Source organism: Anabas testudineus, chromosome 14 (assembly GCF_900324465.2).
Source record: "Anabas testudineus chromosome 14, fAnaTes1.2, whole genome shotgun sequence".
Classification (NCBI taxonomy): Eukaryota; Metazoa; Chordata; class Actinopteri; order Anabantiformes; family Anabantidae; genus Anabas; species Anabas testudineus.
In genome coordinates this window covers 10698225-10711903 of record NC_046623.1, presented here as the reverse complement: position 1 = coordinate 10711903, position 13679 = coordinate 10698225, and the positions used below count along the sequence as shown (strand labels likewise).

Here is a 13679-nt window from a genome sequence, read left to right as displayed (position 1 = left end):
CAACTCTCAGGCTTTTGCTATGGTGTGTGTGCTGGGGCAGTGTTTGGTACACCCATCTTAAGAAGCAAAAAAAAAATCAACACTAACAACATCCCCACCGGACACAAACCACTAAACATTACACCTACTTAGCATCATGTCAACGTTATCATTTCTCTGTCTGCCCGACTGATTGTATCGCTCTCAGGTCTCTCTTACAATAAACTAAACTGAAGTAACTTGCGAACAGGGGAAGCCGATGCTTATTCGTGGCAGCTTTTTGCTGGCAGCAACCTTCCCACTAATGTGAACGGAGAGAGGATGGGGAGCGTCCAGGATCAGCACCATGGACAGCTCTGTATTACTGAGAACTGAACTTGTATCTGTAACAAAACCCCACATTTTAAAAGATCCCCACAGGTTTTATATGAAACATTTTTATCTACAAAGCTGTCAAATAGTTAAAGTGGAATGAAAAGATAAGAAAAGTCCATCTCAGCTGTAGTAGAGTAGAAACATAAAGACACAGTACATATGTGAATTGTCTCTGTTGCATCCCAGCACTCTTAATAAAGACAAAGCGGTTTTTAATCCAACCCCTAACTCTAATTGTTGTTATTTAGCCATTAATATTTAATGTCATGTAGAAATTGTTAAGATTTAATGGTTATAATGGTTTTGTGGTTGCTCTTTGTTAATGGTTAGGATTTGAACACAGCAGATGACAAAGACTGATTTCCCACAGACTGAGAAACCAACCAGTAGCTACTCCAGAGATGGAATAATTATTTGATTAATCATTATCTGCTGGCGGAGAATTAATCAGCAGCGTTTATTTTATTAATTCATTCATTAATTACTCGAGTTATTTTTAAGCTAAGCTGCCCAAAGAAATCACTGGAACAGCTTCTTCATTGAGAAATCTTGAGAGTCCTCAGCTTAGAGGTTTCAGTGGTGCAACTTTCTAATAGATGTGTGATCAGACTCAAATGATTTGAGATAAACCTGAGTTTCTGGGGGGCCCTGAGGGTATGTTCCCCCAGGCAGGTGCTCGATTTGCCTGTAGGTAATCCATCCTTGCGTATCACCACAGATTTCTCCGCCTCTCTCTCTCTCTCTCTCTCTCTCTCTCTCTCTCTCTCTCAGTGTTCACCTATGTCTCTCTCCCAGCTGAGGGGTGGAGGCTGACGGCCGGAGCCTTTTTCTGTGGAGAGGATGGAGGAAAGGGGGAATTGGTAGCTATTCTTCAGTCGGCTTTCGCACAGCGTCCTGATAATCAACGACTACGACCTCAGTGGAGCATTTTGATGGGAACAAAACGGCTTAAAATGACCCGGAGAGTGAACATTGATCTGCTGCACAAGGTATGCACCTTTCCCTTCGCTCTTCCTAGTAGCGATGATAGCTTGTTAAATGTCTCTTATAAGGGGGACGGTGGGGGGTGGATAGTTACATAACAGTCCAAGACGAATCATAGATTAATTAAGAGAATAATCAGCATGCAAGAAACCACGCATCTAGTCGGGGATGTGGACTGTGGAGCATCTCCATGGCGGGGCTTTTTCTGCTGAGGCATGATGAAGGAAAAGCAGCCGGTGAGATGGAAGAAACTGGAAGGTGTTGAAGAAAATGTTCCAGGCTGTGAGAGGCTGCAGGCCTCACATCACCACAGGACCACAGCACAGACAGAGCCACACTGGAGCATACACAGGCACAAAAGGAGCCAACATTAGGAGGCTATTATTATTTTCTGGATCCCCTTCATCTCCATGACAACAGGAAATCTCCAGCCTGTTAGTTTGCTCCCTGCTTCCTGCGGATGCACCTGATCCCCACAAAATCATGCAGCCTATTCTGTGACTAAACCCTCTTATAATTATGCTCAACAAGACTTTATTTAAACACGCATTGTACATTTTTAGGACACAAGTGATCTCCAGTAGTTACCAGCTCAGTAACAGCGGAGCCACTTATCATGTCCAGCTAATTCAGGGTTATTCTCTAAAAAGTTATTTCCAAGTACAGCTAAAGGCAGGAGCAGTGATTATATTGGTGAAGTCTGAATTACATAGCTAAATAAAACAGGAATAGTTTCACAGATTGAAAACCAGTGTTTTTATCATGTGGTCATAATGGAAATTACAGACTTATTATTATAGGTCTGTTTCTGATAAAGCACAGTTTACAAGAATTTACACACTTCAATAGCTTTATTACTGGTTTAAACGTTATTTACTAATACTTTCAATAAGCTAGTAATAAGAACAACTTCTGAATTTGCCATGATGTGGAAAATCCTCCACCGGCACCACGCTTTGCTTGTCTTTGTAGCAGGCTGTTTAATTAATTATAAAGCCTCTGGACAGTTTGACCGTCATCTGGAAAAGAACTGCAGAACATCTGCACCAAAATACATTTATAAACTGCGTAATAACATTTACAACTTAATTTTTATTATAGTTTTTTTATTATTGTTATGATGCTTATAATATTATAAGCATTTACCATCATTTCACATTTACTGTTCTGCTTTCTTTTGCACAATTTTAAGTTAAACGCCGTGGATAACCTACAACCTGCAATAAGATGCAGATGGATTTTGATCCAGATGTGCTATAGCTCTTTTTTTCAGAAGATAGGAGGTCAAACAGTCCATTGGAGGAGTCTCCCTGATGAATTAAAGAGCTAAAAATACAAGAAACGTCTTGTGCTGGAGGAGGATTTTCCACAACATGGCAACTGGAAAGATGCTCTAAATGGATCATAACTGATTATGTCATAGCTGTTAATAGAAAAACTGATCCTAATATATTGACCTTTTATAAATGGTAAAGATAAAGGCATACTAACCTGTTTTACACTAATGACTGGTTAGGATACCTATTGTGCAGAAGGTTGTGCCATAAACAAATTGAATAAATTAAACTTTATTTGATCAGTGAGTCCGCTGAGACCTGAGAACAAGAAACCTGAGACAGTTGGACCCGAGATCAACAAAGACTTTTGTTAAACCTCAGATAACAACGTTTTAAAATCAGCTTTGAGAAAGAGAGATTCGAGCTTGATGACAGTTTGCAGTTCATTACATTTAAAAGGTTCATGTACCTGGAGCCAGCATTAGTAAATGGGATATCTGAAGTTAAGTAGGTATGCACTGAACAAGATTAGTAGAGCTTCATCCTGCAGAGGTGGCTCATATTAACAGCTAACAACCTTTTTTTTATCTAGAATATCTGTGTGAAATCAAGTGATAACTGCATGTAATTGTTGGTGGTGTTGGCAGATAACAGATTAATCACTAGTAAAGCCATATAAGAGCTGCTGCTTCTGCTTCTGCTGCTCAGCAGTAAATCCAGTTAATCTGTAGCTTTTCTCAAGTGAAGTTTAACAATTTAATCCAGTTATTCCACAAGTTAACTTCAACTGAGCTTGATGCTATTTTATATCCTTTAAAAACACAGTATTTAGGTTGGTAATAACTCCACGTAGTAGACACTAACATCAAGCTAGATTTAAGTATTGTTTGTTATTATTAGCATGTTCATATACAGTATGATCCCTTTAGAGCGAACTATGAAAGCTCTTTAATAAAAAAGCAATGAATTTGTTTTAGTTTCAGTAGGCCGGGTTTCATTTTAGTTTTAGCTTTTAGGGGAAACCTATCCTTTAATTTAGTTTCATGTATCATAATGAGCAATGCTGTGTCGAGATCTGAACATGATTTGTGACGTCTTTACAGCTTGTACTCAGCTGTTTCTATGCCTAAAAATATCTGGTGTCCCCATGTGACCTCAGCTCTATTTTGGCCACATCTGGATGTAGCTATCTGGTTAACAGCAGAGATAATGACAAAGAGAACTATAAACTGAGTCATGACTAAAATTCACGTCAATGGAAATTGAAAGCTAAAGTTTACAGAGCTGGAGAAAAGAGAGAGTCGGATGTTTTGATGGGGCTATGTTTCGTTATTATCTATAATAACAAAGCCTTTTGAATTTCCTACAATTTGCTGGCACTGTCATTTGTGCCCATGAAAAGTCTCTTTTCCAACACAACATTACAGTATTTAGGCCAAGGACAAGTGGATACCAGACTACAAACCAGCACCTGCTTCTGTGAAATCTTTGTATTTGAGATTCTAGGCATGAAAAAGTTACATGTTTTTGGGCTCTGAGCATCCACACTACAGTGACTCCTTCAGTCACACCTCTCGGACCCCAATGCATATGGGGATGAGATAAAGTAATTGACTTTTCTGGACTTTCACTGTGATATTTGACTGAATCGGTTATACCGATTTATGACACTAAGAACATTTTTCCACTGTTGCAGTACTGCTGTTCGGACACTACGTCAGAAATGTCCCGCTGCTATGTGCTATAATACAGTTTAGAAGAATTCAAACTTTTCTGTTAAGAATATAGAATCAAGTAAAAACTGAATAATATTTTCTATTGTAATACAAGCAACGTTTGATATCAGAAGCGTAGGACGTAAGAAACATTACTCAAACATGACTAAATAGTGCATGTGTCTATTTTCAAAAGTGAATCAATACACATTTGCTCTAGTGTGTAGCAGCAAGACAGTGAATGTGGGACTAAACCAAACTGAGCTACAGAGGTCGTGTTTATGGTAGTGAAGTATCGTGCCACACAGTGCAACAGTATAGCTGACTGATGTTTTGTTTTTATTCAAGTTTTGTTGGTTTTATGTCATCCTTTAACTCAAGTTACTGTATTTTAAAAATCACTACATTTGTCCTTTCAGTACACAGATTAAGCGTGGTCAGATCTTTCCTTTGGGTTTTATACTCTATGTTAGCTCCATTCCTGACACAATTTGTCCTGCAAAACGTTGTAATAACTTCAGCAGCTGAATCTAATCAACAGAAAATGAATTAAACAACATCATTAGATCCCGGTTGATATAGAAACCAACAGTAACTACATTGTTTATACTGTTAAGTAAAAGGTTGATATTGTAAAAGTGCTGGCAAATAGTTGATTACTTATATATACAGCAGCTATAGAGAGAGATTTGCTTTGCTTTTCTATTTTCATTTGGATTTTCTTCACCTTATTTTTGGTCTCTACCAAATCCTGAGTATATATAGCTGCTAATAGCTGCTTCACTATTTTCACAGAGTAATCACCATATGAGTGTATACTGTATTTTAAACAAAGACGGGTGAAAGTTTACTAAAAAAGTAAAGTTTGGTGTTGCGATAAAATGCAATAATGTAGTAATTTGCTCAGTTGTTAACATATTATTGTCAAATATGGCATTTTCAATTAAATTCTCATCTGTATCCTCTGAGACCTAACAGAATCACTAATAATTAAACCTATTCCTTATCATATTGATTTATTGATTCCCTCCTGACAGCACCATTTTACCAGCATGCTGTAAAACATCCTGTGGAGCCATGTTCTTTTTCATATGTTAGAACTAAAACAACAGACATGACATGACTGACGGCTTCGTGCACGAAGCAGCTGCAGAGTATTGTTCTTCCTCGGGCCCTGTGAAACACGATGAAACAGACAAATGTTATCCAACACTGTGGCCTCATCCACTACATTCCTGCTGTATTGTGAGCACTTGGTAGAGCGAGCTGTGAGTTGCCACGGAAACCAGCGCTGCTCAAGCTCATAATATTCCCCTGTGAATGGAGAGCAGATCGTCTTCAACACAGCCATTTGTTCCAGTGGTAAAAACACTGATGGTGGCTTAGGATGCTCTGATCTGACAGTCCACAGCACAGCAGAAAAAATACTCTTCGTGTGACAGCAACATCAGAGGGATCACATCATAATTCTACTCACAGGCGCTGCATGGATTTATTTTTATCCTTGTGGTGTCTGACTTAGCTCCTGGAGGAACGTAGCGGCAGTGGTGGAGGAAGTAGTCAGATCCTTTTCTTAAATAAAAGTATTATTAACACACTGTAAAACTACAGCATTGCAATTAAAAGTCCTGACCTGAAGATGTAGAATTAAAGGCGTGTTTATATAGTATAATTAGAATAACATAGCCTAAAGGTTTTAGAAAAAGGTGGGACTAATTCACCAGTATTTATACTGTATTGTTAATTGCAAATAGATATTATCCTTACAGATTTAACTCCTTATAGTTTTCTCAGTATTCATTAATTCTGTTGAATGTTTGGTTTGACACCTTCATAGTGCATTATCGTCCAAGCACTGGACCAGATTTTCCCTCTTTCCTGAAACATCAGTTACTACAGTGTGGCCAAATCATGAAGCTGAGTTTGCGATTTGCTGATATCTGCCATACAAAATGACAAGAGGCTATGAAATTAGCATGGCTACGAAATGCACAGTGTGATGCTGTTGGACTACATTTATTTTAAAGTTTTATTCATGGTGGAGAGGCTGTCTAAAGTTTGTCGAAAACTTCTTCCAACAACAGATCTGAGATAGACTAAATACACTGCCCATACAAAAAAAAGTTGCACACTTTAATAATTTGTTGGCCCGCCTCTAGCTTTGATTATGGCACACATTCACCATGGCATCGTTTTGATAAGCTTCTGCAAAGTCATATTTTTTCCATTGCATTAATTTTTCACTAAGATCTTGATGATAGGAGAGTTGCACTGCTGTGCTCTTCTTCAGCACATCCCAGATGTGATTCTTTAATGCATTGGACAGTTCTTAACTCGGCTTTAGTAGTTTCAGCTAACTCCTAAGTTGTTTTCAAACAAATAGGAAGCTACTCAATGCCACATTGGTTAGCTAAATCAAGGTGGTGACTTTGTCTTCGACGGCCAGTGTATAAAGGAAACCATTAGGAAAGCTTGTGCTGCCTCAGAAACATTAAAAGCAGATCAAAGCCCAGTTGTTGGACAGAGTGTGTCAGACTTCTTGTCTACTCGTTAGGTCACAGAGCAGCAGTTCAATCAGGAGAGAGACAAAGATTCAAAAGTGCTTAAATGTAATTTATTACCATAGTGTGCATAAGAGACGTGAGAAGAGACTTCCGTGATTAGAGCAATTAGACATATGATTAGAGACCAGTAGCAATTAGACTCTATGGAGACTTCACTTTATGTAAAAGGGAAGTCAGATTATTAACATGGAATATCCCCTGATGGAGGCTAGACACTGGTGGTGGTGATGTGAAGGGATGGTTGAACATGTGGATGTGGTAGATGCAGGCTGAGGAAGAGTCTGAGCCGGTGAAGAATCAGTGTAGGACCTGTGTGATGATGATGAAGAAGCAATGGCTGAAGATGTGGATGAAGCAGGAGTCTGATGAGCTGGTAAAGGACCTCAGGAACGATGATCTGATGGAAACTGGTGGAGGATGGGTTCTAGGTGGGTCGTATTGATCAAATAGACAGCTGACAGCTGAGGCAGGAATGGATTTAAAATGTGACAGCCATGGGATGATTGGCTCACAGAGACCGTGGCAGAAACCGACTGGTTAATAGGAAGAAACACCCTCAGCCAGCTGATTGAGTGAGGAAGTGGAGAGGGTGAAAGAGAGAGGATCATTATTCTTAGACGTGCACTTTTGTGCTAAATAAATAAATTGAATTGAACTGAATTAATTAAACTAAAAATAATGTGGGCTTTGTCATCACTGTATGAAACCTCAGAGTGTGGTAATGTAAAGTTGACGGTTTAGTTTAAACTGCTTTTGAACTGTTTTTAATCTTCTATTTATCTTCTGTGGACTATTATCTTATTCTTCAGATGTGGTCACCCCACAGTGTGATTTCCCTGCAGGTGCTGAGGAGCTCCCAAGCACCCACAACATATTACAAACTTCATACAGTGTAACGCACACTCACTCTACACTGCTAGAGTTACCGTGACAAAGTGTTGCTTTCTTTTGGCAGTGTGGGTGGTGACACGCTTTCCCTCTGCTTTACTCTATCTGTACAGTTTCATGCTGAAACTATTTAGTACTACTGGTGAATGTGCACACCGGACTCAATTCAGCTCATATGGTAGTGATACTGGAAATAATGGCAGAGTAGGAGGTCTATTGTTTGTGATATTATCAGCATGCACGTCTTGTTTGTGTTGCTGCCACTCAATCAAAAGGACGTCCACAATAAGCAGATTCAATTTGTAATAACATCTTTTTTTTCTGTTTCAGCCTTGTGTCCAAACTAAATCAGCATTTTCCTTCTATAAAGGTTTCTGCAAAATGGCCTTCAAAGCGTGTACATCTGAAAACATCACTGAAATGTTTTAGCATGTATGGACTAAACTGACCTGGGTGGTAGGCTTTAGGTTTCTCCTGGACTGTCAGATTATTGTACAGTGAAAGTACAGTATTTCCTGTGATAAATGATAAATTAATGTATTCAGGTAAAGTACAAATACCTCATAAATTTACCACTACTGTACTGAATCAGAGCAAAAACCACCAGCTCTCTCCTAACAGTTACTAATTTCCTCTTTTATAGGCTTGAATCCACCTAGAAACCCCATGGAGCAGGATGTGGAGAGCCCAGCCATCATCAGACAGCCCAAGTTGCCCAAGCAGGCCCGTGAGGACTTGCCTAAACAGCTGGCAGAAACAGACAGGTCAAAGAAGGTCCAGCGGTATGTCCAGAAGGACGGGAAGTGCAACGTCCATCACGGGAATGTTCGAGAGACATATCGCTATCTGACAGACATTTTCACCACGCTGGTAGATCTCAAATGGAGGTTCAACCTCTTCATCTTTGTGTTGGTGTACACAGTCACGTGGCTCTTCTTTGGCTTCATGTGGTGGCTTATTGCTTACGTTCGAGGTGATTTGGACCATATAGCAGACAACCAGTGGACTCCATGTGTCAACAACCTGAATGGGTTTGTATCAGCGTTTCTGTTCTCCATTGAGACGGAGACCACCATTGGTTATGGATACAGAGTTATCACAGACAAATGCCCCGAGGGGATAGTTCTGCTTTTAGTTCAGTCAGTGCTGGGATCTATCGTGAATGCTTTCATGGTGGGTTGCATGTTTGTTAAGATCTCGCAGCCCAAGAAACGAGCTGAGACACTAGTGTTTTCCACCAATGCCGTCATCTCGATGAGAGATGGACGACTGTGCCTGATGTTCAGAGTTGGAGACCTCAGAAACTCGCACATCGTGGAGGCTTCAATCAGGGCCAAACTTATCAAGTCTAAGCAGACCAAGGAAGGGGAGTTCATCCCTTTAAATCAGACGGACATAAATGTGGGTTACAACACAGGAGATGACAGGCTTTTCCTAGTGTCGCCCCTCATCATCTGCCATGAGATAAATCAGAACAGCCCCTTCTGGGAGATCTCACAAGCCCACCTGGCCAAGGAGGAGTTGGAAATTGTCGTGATCCTGGAGGGGATGGTCGAGGCCACAGGTGAGTCGTCAGGTTCATTTATGAAATGAAATACTTAATTACTACATCTGATTTCCAGTGAACAGTGTGTTGGTGCATGTAATATAAAATGAGACTAGAAATCCACTTGGACCAGAGGACCATGGTCCAACTGGATTAGATGACCATGTTCAAAGTTAATTAGATGCCAGAAAACAGCACAGCGGTTTGTGATATTTGCAGACAGGGTTGTATAACTCTGTTGTAGTTATCACATTAATCATAAAGTTACCAAGGCAGCAACTGTTTAAACAGCTGGAATGTCAGCTTTCCTGCACCTGATTGGCCAACGCTTTGTTCAGGTGACGTCATGTGGGGCTTCTCCCTACTGCATAACACCAAACCCAAGTGAATGAGAAGGGCTGTGTTTCTCGTGCAGACAGTTGAAGACAAGTTGAACATGGTCATTTTTAATTAGGAATTTGTGATTTCTACCCTTAATTGGGCCTACAGTGTAAATTTAGCAATTTACACGTTAGTTGTCTGTGAAACTGAGACAGAGTCAGTGTGTTACAGAACATTTAGAGTCTATTTACAGTCTATTTATAGTCACAGACAGAAATCATTATTATTATTAGTTAGGATGAATATTAGTGACTTGAATGGTCCTTTGGATGGATGGGTCTTTTCTTTGCACCTGACATTTAGTGGATTAAAGAAATCTGTCTGGACAAACAAAAATTTGCTACGTAGATTTGTGTTTCCTGGGTAAATTATAATAACGTTGTTGAGATTTTGTTTATTGGCTATATTGTCCAGTATTTTATTACAGCTAACACTCTAAGTTAAGTTAATATTTATTTTACCCATTAAATTAATTGTGGGAATATTCTCTTTTTGTGGGACACTAAGAAAATACTAGCTGTAATTTATGAATAATAAGTGATGCATGATACACCGTGTTCTTTAGTTAAATTGACAACATAAAACACCAATGATTAACTGATTTCATTATATTGGTAATGACATACAATTTTGCTGTGACGTCTTTCACATGTAACCATAGTGCAGCAAAAATATATAATTTCCCACTGAAATGTACTATGGTGGATTAGACGAATATAGAATGGAAAGCTTATCTGAAATACAGGTAGTACTGTCAGTAAATGTACTTTGTTAAATGAACATTAATTAAAACGTTTAGCATGTAAAGGCTTGGTGTTGCATAGTGTTCATAAAATGCCCTGAGCTGTGATGACAGGAGCAGACTTTACGATGCTGTATGTGTACAGTGTAGCTCACCCAGTACTCTACTCCTCATCCTAAAATAACTAAATAAAAACATATATTAATATGTTGAGATGCCTGGTATCTGTTGAAACTGCTTTTTGATCATTCGTCTCACTGTTAGCCATAATAAAATGAACCGATTACATAATGCCTGCATGGCGTGTTTTGAAGCAGCTGCTGGAGGCTCACAGAGGACCCTGCAGACAGCTGAGCCAAAGAGCACAGTGAGAAGTAGATGGCGTCAGAAAGCAGTGGTGCAGTGCACACTAATATATATATATATAAAGTCAAATACTATACTGAAGTGTAGATTTGAGGTTTGTATTCAGGCCTCAATAACTAAAACTAAAATGAGTTAGTTGATGCAAAAATATTTCCAGGTTCCAACATCAGTTCCTTGTATTAGATTAGCTCTAATTTAATATGTTTAGGAGGTGGCTGATTAAACAAAACAAGCTACTGGATTTGTCACTTTAGTAATAGTGATTGATATTTTCTGGAGTTTTACAAACCAAATTATCAAACAGCTGACGTGGGGACATCCATTTTGGAAACACATGGGCCCGAAATGTTCATGTGCTGATCATATTTTTATTGAAGGAAATTGTGGGGCAGGGAGAGGGACACTGGGATAGATCCTGGTTTTCTGGAAACAACATAAAGTTTATTTGCTATGGTGTTGCTCGCTGATTGACAGATGCATCTCTTCAAGGCAATTCGAAACAACTGTCAACCAATTATCAATAATTGTTGCAATTAGCGTCAAAAAGAATTTTTTTATATGAGGCGCAATTCAGTCAAATCACACACAGATGATCCATTTATATTTAGATTCAGTATGACTTGTTCTCCCTGAGGATATATTTATCTCGAATGTCCAAATAAACAATTAGCACTCATAGGAAAACAGATGCTCCTTCTAACTGCAGAGTCTGCCTGATAATTTACATCTTCTTAAGTTTCCTTCAGTACCAAAGTAATTGGTGACAACAGTGTACTTAGTGTTCCTTTAGTGGAGCCAGTTTACTCTTTGGTAGGTAGGGTACAAAGAGGTAGACTGAAACAGTAATTAGGATGAATTGACCAACCCACTGTTTTATATAATATTTTTATTCTTAATGCATCTCCAGGTATGACTTGCCAGGCAAGAAGTTCATACATCAGCAGCGAGATCAAGTGGGGCTACCGCTTCACACCTGTCCTGACACTGGAGGACGGCTTCTATGAGGTGGACTACAACAGTTTCCACGACATCTACGAAACCAACACACCCACCTGCAGTGCCAAAGAGCTTGCTGACATGACCAGTCGCACCCGCTTGCCCCTAACCTGGTCACTGGCCAGTAAGCTGAGTCAGCAGGGGCTGCCAGAGTCTGAGCAGGAGGGTCAGGAGACCAAGACCAGCCCGGACGATGAGGGGAAGAGCCAGCAGACCGAGAGGAACGGGGACATCGCCAATTTAGAGAGTGAGTCCAAAGTGTAGCGAGTGTGATGGAGGGGGGAAAGACGTTTAAGGTCCGTATGAGATTACTGAACTGTTCTGTGCGTCTCCCACTCGGGATGACCAGACGAGCTTTCAGAGCACAGGTGAGAATTTGAGGTCCTAAAAAGGACCGATGAGCACAGTAGACCAAGTATCCCTGCACCAAGAACCGCTTTTTCTCAGTGATTTACAGTTACCCTAAAAACCACAACTAAACATCTAGACATCGCTGAACTGAAAAACCCTTGGCGGCCAGTGCATGTTTCAAATATAATGTGATGTCCTCCTCATGAGATTCCTATTATTTTTTCTATTAAAATATTCTTAGGGGCATTTGCATAAGTATTTTTGTATATACTACAAAATGTTTTGAATTCTTTGTTTTGTTGCAGTGTGAATATTTGACAGATGTTTGATACTAATGACTTTAGGTTAGTTCTGTATATATTCTATGCCTTACTGTATGTATAAAGCTTTCATTATTTGTTTTTCAGAAATATATAAGCATGTATAAACACTATCTGCAGTTAATTTATCTTGTATTGTGTATATACTGTATGATGATAATGTAAGAAAAACGTCTCAATGGATGCAAACTCTAGTTTAAACCAATGATAAATTCTTCCCCATGATGTTTGTTTGTTTAAGGTAGTACAATACAATTCCTCGAGAAGCCATGACTTGCTGTTTAAAGCTTAGTGACTTCAGACAATGGCCCTTTAAAACTGCATTTTGTCACTTTTGCACATTGGAGGCCTCTGCTGGAGAAAGTTAGTTACTATTTCAGTCTCCAGAAATCCCTCACATGTCACCTAACAGTATCAAAACTAAATAAACAGTAAATTGCATATTATGACGTTTTCTTTCTTTGTGCATGTAGATTTGTTTTGGTTTGTATGTTATGATCATGTTTAAATATTTTTTACTGGTGGAAGAGATACTGACATACTTTACTTAAGTAAAATTAACTCAGTGTAAAAATACTTTATTAACAGGAGTCATTCATTTGAAATCCTGAGAAAATATATAGTATCAGCAAAACTTAATATATATGATTACATTATTAATACTGGTGCATCAATGTGTAATCCATCTGTTGTCGCTGCTACACGTGGCACTAGTTTTAAATATAGTCAGCTACTTCAGCCTCATCTTTCCCAAACTAGGCGTCAACATCTCCCAAAGTGTCAACAATATGTTTTATGTCATCAGATGATTAAAGGAAAAGGTGGATCATTCTCTGTATTTTTTTGTATTTTCAAAAATTTCCATGACAAATGCGACTTTAGTGCTTTTAAAATGAGCTGACCTTTTACCTTATAATAGTAAAATCATCACTAGTAAAACATAAATGTGGTAAAATCACAATTTTCATTATGAACAATCACTTGAGTCTTTTTGTTTTTGGAGAACAGTGGAAGACTATGGCACAGACAAATAAGCTAAACCAGGTCCAGGATTGACAGATATTATGGTGAGTACAGGCAATAAACAGGCTTTAGTCTCTATATGATTATTGTTGAAAATAGTAAATATCCTATAATGAGAAAGGAAAAGAGAAAAACTTATTTTCGTGTTTTGAAATGTTTGGATATAAAATAT

The 13679-nt window shown here is 38.9% G+C and overlaps 1 protein-coding gene across 1 annotated transcript; it reads left to right on the top strand.

Moving 5' to 3' along the window:
* The first annotated feature begins 1206 nt into the window (after nucleotides 1–1206).
* kcnj6 (potassium inwardly rectifying channel subfamily J member 6) lies at nucleotides 1207–12908 on the top strand. Its single transcript, XM_026372003.1, has 3 exons — nucleotides 1207–1343; nucleotides 8426–9346; nucleotides 11725–12908. The coding sequence occupies exons 2-3, from the start codon at nucleotides 8449–8451 to the stop codon at nucleotides 12075–12077; spliced, it is 1251 nt and encodes a 416-aa protein (XP_026227788.1). The 5' UTR covers nucleotides 1207–1343; nucleotides 8426–8448; the 3' UTR covers nucleotides 12078–12908.
* The last annotated feature ends 771 nt before the right edge of the window (nucleotides 12909–13679 follow it).